This window comes from Aquarana catesbeiana, linkage group LG04 (genome assembly GCF_042186555.1).
Source record: "Aquarana catesbeiana isolate 2022-GZ linkage group LG04, ASM4218655v1, whole genome shotgun sequence".
NCBI lineage: Eukaryota > Metazoa > Chordata > Amphibia > Anura > Ranidae > Aquarana > Aquarana catesbeiana.
The window spans coordinates 322,494,062-322,514,377 of record NC_133327.1 but is presented as its reverse complement, the minus strand read 5'-3'; the positions used below and the strand labels follow the sequence as shown (position 1 = coordinate 322,514,377).

Sequence of the window (20,316 nt, the reverse complement as noted above, 5' to 3'; positions counted from 1 at the left end):
AAACACAGTTTACTCTGCCCAGTTATCACAGGACACAGGAGTGATCTCGCTCACTGTGTCTCTCCAATTCCTGACAGATTCCCCCCAGCAGCCGGGGAGAGGAGAAGAGAGGAGCCGGCTGCGGGGGTCGAGGAGGGGCAGAGAAGGACACGGAGGGGGCCGGAAGAGAACAGGGGGGTGGAGAGGGACACGGAGGGGGCCGGAGGAGAACAGGGGGGTAAAGAAGGACACGGAGGGGGGCGGAGGAGAACGGGGGGGGTGGAGAAGGACACGGAGGGGGCCGGAGGAGAACAGGGGGGGGGTGAAGAAGGACACGGAGGGGGCTGGAGGAGAACAGGGGTGGCGGAGAAGGACACGGAGGGGGCCAGAGGACAGGGGGGTGGAGATTGACACGGAAGGGACAGAGGAGAACAGGGGGGGTGTAAAAGGACATGGAGGGGGTTGAAGGAGAACAGGGAGGGGCGGAGAACGACACGGAGGGGGCCGGAGGAGAACAGGGGTGGTGGAGAAGGACACGGAGGGGGCCGGAGCAGAATGGGGGGGTGGAGAAGGACACGGAGGGGGCTGGAGGAGAACGGCTGGAGGAGAACAGGGGGGTGGAGAAGGACACGGAGGGGGCCGGAGGCGAACGGGGGTGTGGAGAAGGACACAGAGGGGGCCGGAGGAGAACAGGAGGGGGTGGAGAAGGACACGGAGGGGGCCGGAGGAGAACAGGGGTGGCGGAGAAGGACACGGAGGGGGCCAGAGGAGAACAGGAGGTGGTGGAGAAGGACATGGAGTGGGCCGGAGGAGAACGGGGGGGTAGAGGACATGGAGGGGGCTGGAGGAGAACAAGGGGGGGTGGAGAAGGACATGGAGGGGGCCGGAGGAGAACAGGGGGGGTGGAGAAGGACATGGAGGGGGCCTGGGGAGAACAGGGAGAGGCATGGAAGGACACATGGTGGAGAAGGTCACGGAGGAGAACAGGGGGGGTGGAGAAGGACACGGAGGGGGCCAGAGGAGAACAAGAGGGGGTGGAGAAGGACATGGAGGGGGCCGGAGGAGAACGGGGGTGTGGAGAAGGACACGGAGGGGGCTGGTGGAGAATGGGGGGGGGTGGAGAAGGACACGGAGGGGGTTGGAGGAGAACAGGAGGGGGTGGAGAAGGACAGGGAGGGGGCCGGAGGAGAACAGGGGTGGCGGAGAAGGACACGGAGGGGGCCAGAGGAGAACAGGAGGGGGTGGAGAAGGACATGGAGTGGGCCGGAGGAGAAAGGGGGGGGTAGAGGACATGGAGGGGGCTGGAGGAGAACAAGGGGGGGTGGAGAAGGACATGGAGGGGGCCTGGGGAGAACAGGGAGAGGCGGAGAAGGACACGTGGTGGAGAAGGTCACAGAGGAGAACAGGGGGGGTGGAGAAGGACACGGAGGGGGCCGGAGGAGAACAGGGGTGGCGGAGAAGGGCACGGAGGGGGCCGGAGGAGAACGGGGGGTGGAGAAGGACACGGAGGGGGCCGGAGGAGAACAGGAGGGGGTGGAGAAGGACACGGAGGGGGCCGGAGGAGAACAGGGGTGGCGGAGAAGGACACGGAGGGGGCCAGAGGAGAACAGGAGGTGGTGGAGAAGGACATGGAGTGGGCCGGAGGAGAACGGGGGGGTAGAGGACACGGAGGGGGCCAGAGGAGAACAGGAGGGGGTGGAGAAGGACATGGAGTGGGCCGGAGGAGAACGGGGGGGTAGAGGACATGGAGGGGGTTGGAGGAGAACAAGGGGGGTGGAGAAAGACATGGAGGGGGCCGTAGAACAGGGGGGGCGGAGAAGGACACGGAGGGGGCCGGGGGAGGAGTACGCAGAACATCTGGGAATGATCAGTGCGGCGGAAGGGACAGCCGTGGGAGGGAGAGAAGGAGAAACGTCTGTCGGCTAAAAAGCTATACAGGGAGATCGGTGATCACAGCTGTCCCTCCTGCCGCACTGATCATTCCCAGGAGATTGCGAGGTGCTTGTGGGGGAGCTGCCGCAGAAATGCAGGAGACTTGAGATGTCTGTAAAACGAGTGGCGCTTTGGCGCTAACACATAGCTCCCAACTGTTCCTAATTTGGAGGGACTGTCCCTGATTTGGAGCAATGTCCCTCTGTCCCTCATTCCTCCTCATTTTGGCCTGATCTATGTGTATAAAATGCACTTTTTATCTATCAAAAAGTGTTTTCCAGTGCTAAACCTTTCATCTGCTTTCTAAATTGCTGCATTTGTAAATTCTAAAAACCAATATAAAGGAATAATATTGGTAAAAAAAAAAACATTTGTGTGTTTATCAAATCTTGTTTTGTTTTTTTTTGTACAATTCTCCTTTAAGGGGGCGTGGCAAGGGGAGTGTCCTATGCCTGCATACTTTTGCTGATAGGTGTCCCTCATTCCTATCTCAAAAAGTTGTGAGGTATGCTAACGGCCAGGGGCTTTCAGTGTGAATGGGGTGTAAGTGACGGTGATAACCAAAGGCATGAAGTGGTGGGCTTCGGGCATGTTATGGTGTTCTACTCAGAAGTATTATGAGGTGATGGAGCTGTACTGATATGAATAGAAGAGCAGGCCCCTGGTCATAGACGAGTCATGACAGACTCCAGTGGTTGCTCGCCTCGTGTTGCAGACCTAGCGCTGTGTACGTTAATAAAAGTGTCATATTTATGAGGTGTGTAGTATTTGCACAATGGGAAGGGATAGAGACAATGTAGGTATGGGGAATAGCGGAGAGCTATCTATCCAGCCTGTCTCTCCCATCGCTGAACAAACAGGTAGATTTCCTCAATGACACCCTATACTCCCTGTGAGCCCACTAACATTGTGTGACTCCACTAACATTGTGTGACTGACAGGGCTTTGTAAATAGAGAGGAAGAGTTCATTCATCAATTCCTAGAACGTCTTATTGGGTTGTATTGAGGTCTCTGCTGTGCGAGGATCCCACTCCCCTCCCCCAGCTCCTGTCATGTAATGTGTAGGAGCAGGCAGGCGGTCAGCAGGCGGCGCTGTTGTCACACCGCACAACTCCTCATCACTCCCGGAGGGACAGGCAGCCAAATGTCCTTTTATTTGTGTCTCGGCTCCGTGTGACTCATCCGAATAAGGGTGTCATATAATGGTCCGTCATTAATGGGCCATGTCCCCCCCTTCCGGGAATACAGAGATAAGTGACGGACAGATGTCCGATAACCCGCCGTTGTCCCCTCGTACACTGACAGCTCATTGAGGGAGACCCTGGCCCCGCCCCTCCCTCCGGTGGATTAGCCCGGCTTTGACGTCAGAGCAACTAAATAAGAAAAAAGAAAAAGGCATGTGCGTAATGGGCGTGTGATTGGACGAGAGCGAGTGTCAATCATCTTCCCTCGGAGCCCAGGTCTGGATGCTGATCATTCCGGGGGGGATTGTAGGTGATCACTAGTACTAAGTGTAAGGAGAAGGGGGTAGACTGCGTGACAGGTCCTCCCTCCTCCTGATCCACCGGGGGAGATCCCGCACTCACATAGGGAGATGTGCCCGGGCACATAGCTATGCTAATGAAGGGGCGTGTCTGGGAGGATCGGAGACTCCCCATTGGCCATATATAAACTAGTCTGGGAAAAAAAAAGCGCATCTACACTAGAAGGATCCAGAGGCAGCAGCTGCAGCGGTGTGACAGCAGGTGATCGCTGTGTGAGTGAGTGAGTGTATGGATGGATGGATGGATGGGATGGAGGGAGGGAGGTGTATATAGAGGAGAGGGCTCAGGCTCTGCGCACTTCTCTAAGTAGCGGATTATCTAAATCCTCTGCTGTGCTGATCGGCTTCTGTGTGTTTTTTCCAGGATCAGACGAAGACGAGCAGCCCTCCTCATCCTCTGTGTCCCTGGAAGTGATCAGAGCCTGCAAGAAGGCTCCATCTGACCATGGCAGACGAGGAGAATGCCGGCACCGTCCAAGCGATGTGCTGCGACAGTACTAACTGCAATGTACTAAGTTGGGAGCAAGTCCAAAGGCTGGACACCATCCTCAGCGAGACCATCCCCATCCACGGCAGGGGCAACTTCCCCACCCTGGAGATGAAGCCCAGACAGATAGTCAAGGTGGTACGATCCAGGCTGGAGGAGAAGAACATCAAGGTGAGGGATGTCAGGCTCAATGGCTCGGCTGCCAGTCATATCCTACATGAGGACAGTGGATTGGGCTACAAGGACTTGGACCTCATCTTCTGTGCAGACCTCAAAGGAGAGGCCGAGTTCCAGACCGTCAAGGATGTGGTCTTGGATTGCCTGCTGGATTTCTTACCAGAAGGAGTTAACAAGGAAAGGATAAGCCCGCTCACCCTAAAGGTAAGTACACACTTCTACAACAAATAGTGGCTTCTATACAGATGTCACTCCTAGAAAGTGATCAGTCTCCCCCCACTTCCACCCCCCCTTCACAAGTATGGACGACTATACCTTTAGATCCTTAAGGCTCCCTGCAAAGTTTCCACACAAGCATTAGTTGTCTGTGCCTTGTTTTCTAATTGGCCGTCTGTCAAAAAAAGCGATATCCCACCATAATCCATTTGTCACTGCTTATCGCTGGGGGGAGGGGGTACTTGTCATCGTCATCTCTCTCTCCTTTTTTTTTTTTTTTTCTCTTTCTCTCTCCTTTTTTTTTTTTCTCTCTCTTTCTCTCTCTTCCTCTTTCTCTCTCTTCCCCTCTCTCTCTCTCTCTCTCTCTCTCTCTTCCCCCCTCTCTCTCTTCCCCTCTCTCTCTCTTCCCCTCTCTCTCTCTTCCCCTCTCTCTCTCTTCCCCTCTCTCTCTCTTCCCCCCTCTCTCTCTTTCCCTCTCTCTCTCTCTCTCTCTCTCTCCCTCTCTCTCTCTCCCTCTCTCTCTCTCTTCCCCTCTCTCCCTCTCTCTCTCTCTTCCCCTCTCTCCCTCTCTCTCTCTCTTCCCCTCTCTCTCTCTCTTCCCCTCTCTCTCTCTCTTCCCCTCTCTCTCTCTCTTCCCCTCTCTCTCTCTCTTCCCCTCTCTCTCTCTTCCCCTCTCTCTCTCTCTTCCCCTCTCTCTCTCTCGCTCTCTCTCTCTCTCGCTCTCTCTCTTCCCCTCTCTCTCTCTCGCTCTCTCTTCCCCCCTCTCTCTCTCTCGCTCTCTCTCTCTCTCTCGATTGACAGCTTTATCTTTGTGTTTCCCATTCCAGGAAGCTTACGTTCAGAAAATGGTAAAAGTCTGCAACGACTCCGATCGATGGAGCCTGATCTCCCTATCCAATAACCATGGCAAAAACGTGGAACTCAAATTTGTGGATTCTTTGAGGAGGCAGTTTGAATTCAGTGTCGATTCGTTTCAGATCAAGCTGGATTCCCTTTTGCTTTTTTATGAGTGCTCTGAGAACCCGATGACTGAAACGTTCCATCCTACCATTATTGGGGAGAGCGTGTATGGAGATTTCCAAGAAGCCTTTGATCACCTTTGTCACAAGATCATTGCCACCAGGAACCCCGAGGAGATCCGCGGAGGTGGCCTTCTCAAGTACTGCAACCTTTTGGTAAGAGGCTTCAGGGCAGCCTCCGAAACTGAAATGAAGTCTCTACAGAGGTACATGTGTTCTAGGTTTTTCATTGACTTCTCAGATATTGGAGAACAGCAAAGGAAGCTGGAGTCCTACTTGCAGAACCACTTTGTGGGCTTAGAAGACCGCAAGTATGATTATCTTATGACTCTGCACGGTGTGGTCAATGAAAGCACAGTATGTCTCATGGGACATGAAAGAAGGCAGACTCTCAGCCTTATCACCATGCTAGCCATCCAAGTCTTGGCTGAACAAAACATTATTCCCAACGTGGCTAACGTAACGTGCTACTATCAGCCAGCCCCCTATGTAGCAGATGCCAACTTTAGCAATTATTACATTGCCCAAGTACAGCCTGTCTTTACATGCCAGCAACATACATACTCCACTTGGCTACCCTGTAATTAAGACTGAACGATTCCTTAGAGGAAAACGTTCCCCAAGCATATAAAACAGGGGTTTGCCCAATAATTAAATGGGGTGCGAGTTTGAGAAATGATGATCTGCTCTAGGTTTCAGTCTTTGTGAAGCTTGTGGTTCATATAGAGAATTCATGAGAGCAAGATCAAAATGATAAGCACCTAATTCATTGGGTTTCAACCCCAGAGCACAAAGCAGCCTGTCATTTAAAGTTAAGAGAGCCTTCTGCTGTATGCAGTAAAGGAATGCTTAATGTAAGGACAGGTCGGCAGTTCCTGCTCACGTAACATTTGAATAGGAAGAGGTTGGCTAGTAAAAATGGATTTTGCAAAAGGGAGTATAGACTGAACTTTTCCTTCAGAATTTCAATTATCTGTAGCAAAGCGTGAAGGGAAAAAAAAACAAAACGCATTGGACATATTAGAATGACCATTTTTGGTTTTACAGTGTTTGATCTTGAGTCGTTTAGAATGTATAACCTGGCTGCTTTCATAGAATGCTTTTTACCAGACATAACTTCCTTCTAGTGAACTGCAGTAGGGTGGTAAAGTTCTGAAGACTGCCATTCAGCGAAAGATGCTAGATTATCTTTCCACATGTTTGCATCAATCACGTTTTACAAATGTGACAATGCATAGGAGAGTTAGTAGCAAATCTAATGCTTAAGGACCAAAGATTTCTTAAACAGACCCAAAACGAAAGAGTTGGAGAAGAGATCCTATTTGTGTACTTGTTTATTTACTGTATCAAAGTGCCTGTTGCCTTCAGAAAATTAGGAGAACATATCTTTGTGATTGAACCGCACATTTTTTCTTTTTTCAGGGATTCTAGTAGAAAAGGAAAAAAAAAAAACAAAAAAAAAAAAACTATAACCTAAATCTTGAACTTGTGATAAACAGTGCAGTGAATGCCATATTTTTCCCTGGCAAACAGTTGTAAAGACTTCATTATTTGTGAAAGGTTTGCATATTCACACAGCGTGTGTTTTCCAAAGGCACAAAGGTGTACTGAAATATGGTTTTAGATAAATGTAGCACTTAGAAAATCTTTCTGTAAAGAACTGTGTGTGCAACAGTCTTGACACAGGAGTTACAATGGCAGAGCCTTGCAAAATAAGGTTTAAAAGCCTGTACCTGGAAACTCTGTGAAATCAACACTTCTGAGTGATATTTTTAATCTTCCTCTTTTTAAGAACAAAGATTAGTCCGTGGAACAGAAATATGAATTAGATATTTATTTTTTTTATTTGCAGTACATTTCACCAGCTCAAATTATATATATATATATATATATATATATATATATATATATATAATTTGTGTGTATGTGCATATAGAAACATACATGTACACCTTTTAAATTTAAACATTTAAAAATGATATTAAGCACATTGATGTTGTAACCTCATCAAGTGAGCAAACAACTCTAAACTTTTTAATAATAAAAAAAAATCTTTTTTTCAAATCCCCTTGTACCAAATTCCAAGTGGAACTCCATAATGCTAGGTTTGTTATAATGAATGCATTGATGCATCGTAGGACCACTAGAGGTGTTTAATGTGAAATGAAGCTGAATTGCACGTTACTTTAGTTCAGTATTTTTTTTTTTTTTAATTATACCAAATATTTTTAACTGAGATGTTAATTCTGCGTTTACTTTAGTACTGTAACCTTATTTAAAAAAAAAAATCAAATTGCAATCCAACATATTTTTCTGTTCTGTTTTTATCCTCCAAAAAGCAATGTAATACCAAAATTTGTCTGCTACCCTTTTTTGATGATAGATGCCCTGTTTTATCATGGGGTAGACTGTACCCTAGGCAAAAGGAGGATTGGTTTGCATTATTTTCTTAGATTTTTCTATAGCAATACTACATTGATCTCGCTGTGACAAAGGGGGGGGGGGGGGAGTTAAACTTGTATGACAAATTGCATATTGCGCTCATCCCACAGTGGTGAGGCAACACCCCCTTTTGTTTACTCCTGTTTGATTAATTATCTGCAAAAAGCCTTGCCCTGTGATTTGCTTTGCACAGTCTGCTGCATCCATCTGATGAAGTAGAGACTTGGCTGAAAGATTCAGTATCTGGAGTAATTTATTCTTTCACAGCTCCATAGAACTATGCTGACACATTTGTGCTAGGCCTTTAGCAGAAGACTGTAAATCACTGTAGCTTAAAATACCTTGCTAGTAAACCTAATTACAGTGATTCTAATTGCCTTTGTAGATGTACACAATTGGGGGGGGGGGGGGTGACCTGATATATATATATATATATATATATATATTTTTTTTTTAGCCCCTGTGATATTTAATGAAATGTTAGGTACAAACATATAAAACTTTGTAAATGTACAATTTTCTTGATAGCGTTATAAGCATCAGTAATATTCTAGTGCCAAAAAAAATAGTTGATTTCAGTAGTGGGAATTGAGTTAAATAAATAATAAAATGTATTGAATGGTTTAAACAGCGTACAGAAAGAATTCTGTCATAAGGTTATGTTCAATCCTAGCACCAGAGGCCCTAGAAACTGTTGACAGCTCTGGCAGTCTAGTGGTTAAAGCTTGAGTCTGGCCCCCAAGGCTTCTTTGAGGCTATACGCTACGATTGAAATCCTGTCATTGTTCAGTAACTTCTGGAAATTGCTAGATTTAGTGTCTGTCTCCTTCTTTTTTTTTTTTTTCTCCTATAAAGTCTTAAAAGACTTTCTCTTTTTTTTTTTTTGTTAGCAGGAATCTGATTTGTTTACTGTAGCACCATTCCTGTGAATTTTAGCAGGATCTGCTAAATCTATTGCACTGCCACTGTCTGTTTACATGGAAATTTCTGGCCTTTTCTGTGACTGCTTCTGTCTGTTTTATGTTTGGTCAATGGAGAGCCTTCCTTGATTAATAGTGAAAAGAAAAGGCTCGATTCCCATGCCTCATTCCCTCAGACAGTAAATCAAAATTGAGATGCGGACGTCGAAATCGGAACAGTATCCAAAGTTTATATTCACATGGCTTTTGAGCTGAATTGAAGGGGATGGCTGGGGGAAATAGGATCAGCTGGTGATGGGGTTAGGGCTATTCTTACCACAACTGTCTGCATTGCACAAATATTTCATCTCGGGTGAAGACGTTTAAACCTATAGTTTGGGCATCTCCACTACCCCCTGACGATCTAATATTACTTCACAGATCTAATGGTCACATAAAGCTAAATTTTATTCTTTAGGCACATCTCAACATTTCATTTTGCTGGGACAACTTTTTCAAATGATTTCTCTTTTACAGATGCTTTTCATACCTCTTAACCACAAAAAAAAAATTAAAAAAATACAGGACTTGCTTCTTCTTTTTTTTTTTTTCTAGCCTAGTATGATCTCAAATCTCATTTTTCTTCACGCTGATGACCAAATACATTTTTTTTTTTTAAATACAGTATTGTGTACAGGCATTTCTTGCAGCAATCAGTGGGAATGAATTGTCTCCCATCCAACTGAGAATTTGCAAGCGAGACAAAGCCCCCTTTGAAATACATGCCTCCTTAAACACCAGCCATTGGACAGTTTGTATGGCGGATGGATTTATTGCTAATCTATGTTGAGATGAACCTGCTAATACAAATGTGATGAAACATCAGATCTCTTTCAAGCCAAACCATTGTATGTTGTTGCACAAAAAGTGCACGGTTGTTGTGTCTATGGGGGGGAGGGGGGTGTGTCAAAATTTGTACTTTCTTAATATTATTTTGCTTTACAACACTGACGCTTTTACATTACATACCTATATTTTATTCAGAGTTTTAAATGATGTAAATGCTTTGTACATGACTTGTATTATATTGTTGGTTGATGACTTTGCCAATTAAAAAAAAAAAAAATTTTATTGGGATAAAACCAAAAACGAAAAAAAAAAAAACGATTTTGTTTTGAATATTTTATTGTAGATCTCATGTCTTAGATAATACTGCAAAAGCTGAAAATATATTTTGCATATCTTACAGCAAAAGTGTGGTTTTATTTCTCAACTAGGGGAAGCACAGATGTAACCTGAAGTTAGGCAGACGCGTGCTGGAAAAATAAACAGCTTGACTAGACTGTTGCAAAAAAGTTGCAGCTTTCAGAAGACTGTGCATATTTTTACTCTCCTTCCTTCCTCCTGTAATATGAATACTGCCTCTTCAGAGTTACCTGCACTATGCTTTCCAATTCATTGACCAGAAAACTAAGTTAAGGACTAGCAGGAGACCAAATGAAAGCATGCAAGCTGTTGGTGTATGTACTTTAGGAAAAAAGGATTGTGAATTTTGTTTACAACGTCCAATATTTGGATTTGTTTTGTAAATAAAAAGTTATTTTTTTCTATTAATTTGGTGTATTATGTCTTTAGTTAAATCCAGAATGGATACGTGATAACGCAAGCATCATACAAAATCATGGAAATTTAGTCATTCCGAGAATAGTCTAGTTCATCAGCTTCCTGGTGGGAGCCGAAAAATTTTAATCCTGTCTTTTTTTTTTTTTTTTTTCAGCAAAAATGTGATGTGTGCAGTCAACTGGGAAAGGCCTAGCTGGAACATGCCAAAAATACTTGGCTCTGTACCCACTTAGCAACACAGATAACCTAAAAACAACATTTCTGTTTTTACACTTAAAGGCAGCCATTTAACATTCACAGCAATTGTATTAATCCTATGTATATGACACTCAACAAATACTAAAATTACATTCATATTATAGTTAGTAACAAGATTAGCCAAATGTGTAGCTCTAGTTAGTTACATATATAGTAAATTACTTAGATAGCAACATCCTACTTGGCAGTATCCTGTTTGAAAAGTAGACCCTTTGGTTCTTTTGCTCATTGATTCCTTGTCATATAGGTGGGCTTTAAAAAGTATTGAATAAGGAGACCCTTTGGTCCTTTTTTTTTTTTTTTGCTCATTTATTTCTTGTCATATAGAGGTTGACTTTACAAAAGTAATGCTAATGAACTATATAGATTAGGGTTGCACCGATACCGGTATCTGTGCTGATACTAAGCATTTGCACGAGTACTTGTACTCGTGCAAATGCTCCGATACTTTAAACTGATACCTTTTGCAGTGCGTTTTGAGCCTATACAACATGAATGGGCTCAAATCGCACTGCAAATAATTGCCTGTGATTTGAACAGGACTACAGTGCGATTTCTGGTTGATTCACATGCGGTTTCCCGCACCACTCCTGTGTGAACCTAGGCTTGTCATAGCGACGTCAGCCAGTATCAGTAATTGGTATCAGCGAGTAGTTGAGGACAAGTATCGATACTCGTATTTGCTCTTAAAAAACAGGCATTGATGTATCCCTAATTTAGATCATGAGTTCAGCAAGCTCTGTAGGTTTCACTTCTGTGCCTTAATGTTCTTTGCGATTCACCTGAAAGCGGTCCTTCACTCATTTTTTCATCTTTCCATCTATTAATTCTTCTGCCCTTGTTGTTTTAACTTTGGATAGTAAAACATTGTTTTTTCTGCCAGTAAATACCTTATACAGCCCACTTCCTGTTTCTTGTCTGGTCATGAAGCCTAGGCTTATTACATCATGCACAGCTCGCTCTCTAACTCTCGTGAGAGTTTGCCAGGGAGGGGGGATGAGTCATAAGAGGGCCAATGAGAGCTGCAGATCTGGAGGTATGCCACTGTGTAAATCCAGGAAGTGAACAGGCAGCAGATTCAGCTGCCCACAGTTAAAATGGATGCAGCCAGGCTTAGTGGAGGGAGATTTTTGCAGCATATTTAGCAAGTACAGAATCACAGTATATATCAAATAATATGCAAAGTGGTTGGAGGAAAGCTTCAGAATGAAAAGACATTTTTATTGCAAATGATGTGAGCAGACTGTGGTTCCTCTTTAAGGTATTGCCCTCTGCAGCACTGGTTTTTCATATACTTTCCTTGGAGATCTATTAGGAGAGGCACAAGATACTGGGACCTGGGGGGGAGATTTACTAAAACTGGTGCACTGAGAATCTGGTGCAGCTGTGGATGGTTGTCAATCAGCTTCTAACTTCTAGCTTCTAATTAAGCTTTGACCAAAAAACATGGAAGCTGATTGGTTTCTCTGCAGAACTGCATTAGATTTTGCACTCCGGTGTTAGTAAATCCCCCCCCAAGTGTTTGGTTGAGGACAACATGGTGGGGATCCTTTGGTTTTATATACAAAAAAAATACATCTGTTTTTTATTTTCCTTGCATATGATTGGGTATTCAAAGTGGACGCAGGTTTACAATATTTGCTAATCTTCAGTTCGCAAATTTAACAGTCACTTTGCTAGTTGATTAAATATCTATCGGCAACCTTGAATTGTCCGGTAAGTATGTTGCTCATTACAACAAGGAAACTGTAAATGTTGGTTTGGTTGAAATCTGTTTCTATGCAAACATTGAATGCAGTGGTTCTCAACCATCGGGCTACGGCCTGCAGCCGAGCCACAACCTCCCTTCAGGCCAGGCCGCTGCTTCCCATCTTTTCTGACAGCTTAAGTCTAGTAGTTAGACTTCAGCTGTTTGAGCAGACAGGAAGCTGCTGAGCCCCAGACGATCTGAGCTGCCTTTACCCTGACCGGGCACATTGCATGTCAAGAGTGACAGCCCACCCTGCTCTGGTAGGGTGTCCTCCACAGGTACAAAACTACAATCACTTTAGGAAGTGATGAAAGTGAAGGATAAATGTAGCCATGAGCAGAGGGTACACACAGAGAATTACTCCCTGTCCATGCGGTAGGGGGGTAGTGAAGGAGAAATGGAATCTTGTGCCCCTGGTATGGGTACTTTCACAGGACTGACAATTTTCATGCTATTCTCTGCTCATCTAACTCTGGTAAGGCACAGCGTTGGTGAATCATGACAGGGGGAGATCATGTCACTGGGGGGAGATTTACTAAAACTTGAGCACTTAAAATCTGGTGCAGCTGTGTATAGTAACCAATTAGCTTCTAACTTCAGCTTGTTCAATTACGCTTGAAAATAAAACCTGGAAGCTGATTGGTTTCTATTGAGAGCTGCACCAGATTCTGTGTGCATTAGTTTTAGTAAACCTCCCCCACTGTGTTAACGGGGTATATTTCTGCTTCATTGCTGCCATGATAGAGTGTAGATATGTATTTTTCCCAGGATGTCTTAAATCCTAACTTCACCTAATATATACCTATATTTAAAGGAAATCTGTGATGCTAGAAATATCCCTAATTATCCACGCAGTGGTTCTCAACCACCTCCCTTCTTCCTGCCTTTGATACATTTGAAATACTTATTTTATTTATTTTTTACTGCTGGGGCATGGAAAGTTTTGGAATAATTGACCAGGCCCTTGAGAACCATTGGTTTGCCAGCAAACAGCCATCTTTAAAAAAAACCCAGTAAAACCTGAACAATTTCCAGTCAACAAAATGTGTATTCAAGAGCCTGTATAGCAATAAGTGAATACCACTTATTACCTATGTATTCAATATTAAAGCCAAACTCCACTCTTTAACCACCTCAATACTGGGCACTTACACCCCCTTTCTGCCCAGGCCTTTTTTTTCAGCTTTCATCGCTGTCACAGTTTGAATGACAATTGCGCAGTCATGCTACACTGTAACCATGTCAAATTGTTATAATTTTCTTCACACAAATAGAGCTTTCTTTTGGTGGTATTTAATCACTCCTGGGTTATTTATTTTTTCCTAAAAAAAAAAAAAAAAAAGACCAAAAATGTTGGAAAAAAAAAGTTTTTCTTAGTTTTTGTCAGTAGTCTTTGTAAATAAGTAATTTTTCTCCTTCACTGATGGGCGCTGATGAGGCGGCACTGATGGGCGCTGATAGGCTGCACTGATGAGGCAGCACTTATGGGCACTGATTAGGTGGCACTGATGAGGAGGCACAAATATGCTGCACTGATATGTGGCACTGATGGGTGCCACTGGTGGGCACTGGTGGGCACAGATAGGCGGCACTGGTGGGCACAGATAGACAGCACTGGTGGGCACGGATAGGCAGCACTAATGAGCATTGATGGGCAGCAGTGATGGGCATTAATGGGCAGCACTGGTAGCCAGCACTGACTGGCATCACTAATGGCCACTGATTGCTGGCACTTGTGGGCACAGATTGGTGGCAATTGTGGGCACTGGTTGGCACTGATTGCTGGCAGTGGTGGGCAATCATTGCTGGTACTGGTGGGTACTAATTGTAATCAGGGCACTGATGACCAGTGCCCTGATTACATACCTAGCTGTCCCCTGTGAGGAGATGCCGCTGATTGGCTCTCCTCTCCTCACACTCTGTCAATGTGAGGCGAGGAGCGCAGATTACTGGCATCTCCGTGTTTACATGTGACCGGCTCGGCCCGTGATCGACTCGCTGCACGCCCCCGGGGTTGCGCGAAAGCTGTTATTCTGGGAGGCTGTCATATGACGTCCACCCACAATGAGAGTCGCACCGCCCGGTGGCGGGGCAAGTGGTTAATCAACATTCCCTATTTTTAATCCCTATGCTTCTAGCATTAGTAATAGATCGAAATATATATTATATTTACTTGTTTTGAGGCTGGGTTCACACTATTGCAAATTGGATGTGGGTTTCACCGCATCCAGTTCGCAATAGCAGGAGATTTTGACCAGCTCTCTATGAAGCAGGTCCACACATCTACAGTGTGAATTTGCACAGGAGTCCTGTGTTTCTTTTGGTCTGTTTCAGGTCCGAATTCAGTCAAAAATTCAGCCTGAAATCGGATCTGAAACGGTGAACAGGGACGCACAGGACCCTTGCTGGGTGCTGCATCAGTATCAGTGTTAATTTCGTCGACAAAAACGACTAAAACCTTTTAGTCGACTAAATGAATACTATTTTAGTCGACTAAAATACGACTAAAACTAAAATGGCATTTTAGTCAAAAGACAAAAATGGGACTAAAACTAAAATGCCATTTTAGTCAAAAGACTAATGCCCTGTACACACGATCGGACATTGATCGGACATTCCGACAACAAAATCCATGGATTTTTTCCGACGGATGTTGGCTCAAACTTGTCTTGCATACACACGGTCGCACAAAGTTGTCAGAAAATCTGATCGTTCTGAACGTTGTGACGTAAAACGCATATGTTGGGACTATAAACGGGCAGTAGCCAATAGCTTTAGTCTCTTAATTTATTCTGAGCATGCGTGGCACTTTGTGCGTCAGATTTGTGTACACACAATCGGAATTTAACCGATCTGATTTTGTTGTCGGAAAATTTTATAGCCTGCTCTCAAACTTTGTGTGTTGGAAATTCCGAAGGAAAAAGTCCGATGGAGCCCACACACGATCGGACCTTAATACCATAACTAACATATTCAATTTTTCACTCCAGCAATATATAATGAGTTTGGAAATTGTAGAGAAATGTTAACTAATGCATTACAATTTAATTACACCCATTAGATTTTAGACGACTAAAATGAGTTTTAGTCGACTAAAATGTACTGAAGAGTTTAGTCGACTAAACGTAGGACATTTTAGTCGACTAAAATGTACTGGAGATTTAGTCGACTAAATACGACTAAAACTAAATCAATTGCAGAAGAAAAAATGGGACTAAAACTAAAATGCCATTTTAGTCCTAAGACTAATGCCCCGTACACATGGTCGGACTTTGTTCGGACATTCCGACAAAAAATCCTAGGATTTTTTCCGACGGATGTTGGCTCAAACTTGTCTTGCATACACACGGTCACACAAAGTTGTCGGAAAATCCGATCGTTCTAAACGCGGTGACGTAAAACGCGTACGTCGGGACTATAAACGGGGCAGTGGCCAATAGCTTTCATCTCTTTATTTATTCTGAGCATGCGTGGCACTTTGTCCGTCGGATTTGTGTACACACGATCGGAATTTCCGACAACGGATTTTGTTGTCGGAAAATTTTATCTCCTGCTCTCCAACTTTGTGTGTCGGAAAATCCCATGGAAAATGTCCGATGGAGCCCACACACGGTCGGAATTTCCGACAACACGCTCCGATCGGACATTTTCCATCGGAAAATCCGACCGTGTGTACGGGGCATAAGACTAAAACTGAATCGAAATTTGCTGCCAAAATTAACACTGATAGGTATTAGGTGTGAACCCAGCCTAAAACTTTTTTCACATTTCTTCAGATTTTCAGACCTAGGCCAGTGATGTCATACATCCCAGGAGTCTTCAGGAGAGGTTTTCTCAGCTAAACACACCCTCCTGCCTGCATGCCTGAGCTATGGGCAGATGGATTCCAGGAAGTAAATGCTACATGAATCATCTGCCCTTACTCAAGATGGCCACAACCAGAAATGAATGCTTTTTCAAAGTGATTCAAATGTAGCTTGGATAGGTGGGTGAATTTGCTTTCCATATTAAAAATGGAATTAAATAATGTTTTTGGCTTGTTGTGTTTAGATGCAGTGCATTTCTTTAAATTTGCCAGATAGCTTTAAGCTTATGGGGTTTTTAATAGTGTCATTTTAAAAATCTTTATAAAATGTTTGTAGGTCAAGATAAGATGTAGCAAAAAGGGACTCCAATACAGAACTTAAAAGAGCACCGCAGAAAGGTAATTCTGAATAAATCATCCCCTTGTTTCCAAAGGCCTTTAATGATTGTACATAATTGTTATTTTGAGGAGCGGAACTGCAAGCTCAATTCAGTTGAATATATTAACTGAAAAACAAACAATACTGTGCTTCATCCAGTCTTAAACCTTAATATAGCATTTAAAGAGTAATATACTGTATGCATTGGAAAAGGTCCTCCTTAACCTCTTGCTTACTGGGCACTTAAACCCCCCTCTTGCCCAGAACAATATTTAGCTTTCAGCACTGTCACACTTTGAGTGACAATTGCGCGGTTATGCTACACTGTACTCAAATGAAATTTTTATCATTTTTTTCACACAAATGGAGCTTCCTTTTGGTGGTATTTAATCACGACTTGGGTTTTTATTTTTTGCTAAACAAAGACAGAAATCTTTGAAAAAAACAAAAACACGTTTCATGGTTTGTTATAAAATTTTGCAAACGGGTAATTTTTCTCCTTCATTGGTATTCACTGATGAGGCTGCACTGATGGGCTGCACTGATAGGCACAGATAAGGCGACACTGATAGGCACTGATAAGACAGCACTGACGGGCACTGATAAGATGGCACTAATGGGCCCTGATGGGTGGCACTGATGGGTGGCACTGATAGATGTCACTGATGGGCACTCATAGGTGGTACTGATGGGCACTGGTAGGTGGTATTGATAGGCAGCACTGGTGATGAGGCACTGATTGGTTACATTTATTGATGGCACTGTGGGCACTGATAGATGACACTGTGGGCACTGATAGGTGACACTTGACACTGTGGGCACTGATGTGTGGTACTGTGGGCACTGGTATGTGGTGCTGGTGGGCACTGGTAGGTGGCACAGGTGGGCACAGAAGCCTCTGCAGAGGCTCTCCACGATCGATCGGCACTGATGTCCCTCTCACAGCCGCCAGTGATTGGCTTTTTTTTTTCTCCTCATGCTACTAGCGTGAGGAGAAAAAATAGCTCATTACCAGCTCTGTTTACATCACATGATCAGCTGTCATTGGCTGACAGCTGATCACATGGTAAGGGGTCGGGATCAACCCCTTACTTCGATCTGTGATCAGCCGGGTCTCATAGACTCGCTGATCACAAAGCGTGCCGCGCGCGCCCTGTAGGGGGCGCACAGGCCGCTCGAGCATGGGAGGACATCTGTGGACACCCTCCTGGCAAATTAGGTCTGCGCTGCAGCCGTCTTTTGGCCATAGCGTGGATGGGAGGTGGTTAAAGGAGTTGTAAAGGCAGAGGTATTTTTTTTTATCTTAATGCATTCTATGCATTAAGATAAAAAGCCTTCTGCATGTAGCAGCCTCCCCAGCACTCCCTAATTACTTACATGAGCCCCATCTCTCTTCAGCAATGTCCAGGAGTGTCTTATCTGCCTGGCGCTCTCCTCCTGATTGGCTGTGACACAGCAGCGGTGTCATTGTCTCCCGTGGCTGTCAATCAAAGTCAGTTAGCCAATCAGGGGAGAGAGGGGGTGGAGCCCAGTCAGGGCTTCATGTCTAAATGGACACACGGAGCTGTGACACGGCTCGGGTGCCCCCATAGCAAGCTGCTGGCTGTGGGGGCACTTGACAGAGGGAGAGGCCAGGAGCAGCGAAGATAGACCCAAGAAGAGGAGGATCTGGGCTGTTCTTTGCAAAACCATTATACAGAGGAGGTAAGTTTAACATGTTTTTTTTTTTTAAACAAGACTTTACAATCACTTTAATGTACTATTCCTGAGTTTTCCAGGCTTGGTTTCTCGCTGATTTCAGACCCACAACTACTAACCGGAATTTCGGTTTCAGCAAGTCAGGATTGCAGCTTACCATCAGCCTGTTTAGTATATTACACACAGAGGTAACAATGCATGTTGTTACTTTGTAGTTAAGGCAACAGATGTAGCCACAAAAAATGAACCTTCTGGACCTTGCATCATCATAGGGCTGATATTATATAATATGAGTTTTATGGTCCTTTTAAAATTTTATTACACCTATTAAAACAGGTGCAACCTGTTTTAATTTATTTTAGAAACAACCGTCTGGAACATAAAGTTTGATTACTAATATATCTATCTGTTGGTGTTCATCGCTTCACCAGTAACCCATGTATTTATTTATCATGTCATGCAATAATCACGATGACTGCAGCAGATGAGAAGCTTGTCATTCAGGTTTGTAAATGTGCTACCATATAGGTGGATGCTTGTTAGACATGCTACCTACAATTTAAAATTCAATGTTAATTAAAGCTCTTAAATGTATTATTATGTTGAGGTAAGCAGAATATGTGTTTCTGTGCAATGACTCATCCCAAATGTTTGCTGAATATCACATTATTGCAATTCAAAAAATGGCACAGTGTATCCGAGACAATCTTTTATGTTAGGCTCTTCGATTCACTGTATTTGAACTAGATTAATAATAGGAAACTGCCATTTATGACCTCCATTTGAAAACAGTAGTGCCCTGGCTATCATGCTTAAATGATAGGTTTACCTTTTAATAATAAAAAAAAAAATGCAATTTTTTTTGCAGGTAAATGTGCATTTACTGATTTTTCTCTTGGGGCCTGGAAAGCATTGCACCAGTGATCAGGAGGTCGCTGGTGCCATACAGGTCTCCTGCAGACTCATTCTAAGCTGATGTATAGGCAGCTAGTTTCACACTGACTGGCGCTCAACAGTGCTGTGGTAGTTCATTGAGAACTACCAGCTGACAGCCGCAAAGGGTGTCAATACTTGTAGTTCATTCATTCACAGAACTCTGTAAATAAATGACTCGGTCGTATGCGTGGGTGGAACATATTCCCGAAGGTGAACATATCCTTTAACTTGCTGGTTTCCAGATCTTTCCTTTTCACTGAACTGGGGCAAATATGTAGCCGGTGAGGTCAGTGTGTAATTAGGATTCTTGACCTGCATACTTGGTCTAGGCTGACCCCATTGAGACTCTCGGCTAGTGTAGGATACACTAATTGGTTTAGGCTCCATCCACACAGGCAGCCAGTGGTGGCCAACATGAGAATTAGTGCATTCTTGGCGGCAGACCAAAACACTGCATGCACATAGTGTGTGTACTACATACAAATGGCCAGTGCTACTGCTGCAGGAGGACCATGCACATGCAGCCACACAGAAGTCACATTGGGAGCAGTGGCTGTGTCTGTGCAGCCGCTGCTTCTAACTGACAGCTATGGGTCTGCTTGCACTGGAATGCATGGAACACCTGCGCATCCCTATTTGGGTATACATGGCCCTCAAACAGGGCATGGATGCATACGCCCCATGTGAACAAGACCTAAATGCTCATGTGAGACGTTAAACGTGAATTGCACCTCTGACTGACCCTGGATGCAGACAGGGTGCATCCAGGGATGCCATTTCTTCGGAGCCTCTGACCACACACAAACTGGCTGCATCTAATCAGCCAGTTTGTATGTTGCCATAGCACAGAGTGCTGCTGGGTCCAGGGTTAGCATTTAGCAGCAAATTATCCACCCCACCTGTGTAAATGGGCTTGATTTACATAGTTGCATTACATTAAATCAACACCTAAGCAAGCAACGTGGACTTTGGGGCTAATATGAAACTAGAAGTCAAGCTGATATTCATAGCAACCAATTCAGTAGGATAAAGTTATGTATACTGCATGTATTACATATGTTCAGCATATGTAAAGCTGCAGAAGACTATCAAAGAATGCAAAGATACTAGTGGTATGGTTAAAGACTTGAGGAATGCTGCTGGAGATAGACAGAGACTGACATTATAGCCCT

At 44.3% G+C, this 20,316-nt stretch overlaps 1 protein-coding gene across 3 annotated transcripts; it reads left to right on the top strand.

Annotated features, from left to right (window-relative positions):
* The first annotated feature begins 3,351 nt into the window (after positions 1-3,351).
* On the top strand, positions 3,352-10,309 carry TENT5A (terminal nucleotidyltransferase 5A). Of its 3 annotated transcripts, none has more exons than XM_073626857.1 (3): positions 3,352-3,372; positions 3,820-4,323; positions 5,163-10,309. In XM_073626857.1, the coding sequence occupies exons 2-3, from the start codon at positions 3,901-3,903 to the stop codon at positions 5,940-5,942; spliced, it is 1,203 nt and encodes a 400-aa protein (XP_073482958.1). In that variant the 5' UTR covers positions 3,352-3,372; positions 3,820-3,900; the 3' UTR covers positions 5,943-10,309. The 3 variants fall into 3 exon arrangements, with proteins under 3 accessions (XP_073482958.1, XP_073482956.1, XP_073482957.1); XM_073626855.1 differs by lacking the exon at positions 3,352-3,372 and adding an exon at positions 3,403-3,657; XM_073626856.1 differs by lacking the exon at positions 3,352-3,372 and adding an exon at positions 3,403-3,668.
* Positions 10,310-20,316: the final 10,007 nt, after the last annotated feature.

What these genes read in the sequence shown, in the direction of transcription:
- TENT5A (XM_073626857.1), top strand. Translation starts at nt 3,901, where the DNA reads ATGGCAGACGAGGAGAATGCCGGCACCGTCCAAGCGATGTGCTGCGAC. An exon ending in TAAGCCCGCTCACCCTAAAG is followed by an intron (nt 4,324 to 5,162) that starts GTAAGTACACAC and finishes TTCCCATTCCAG; the next exon opens with GAAGCTTACGTTCAGAAAAT.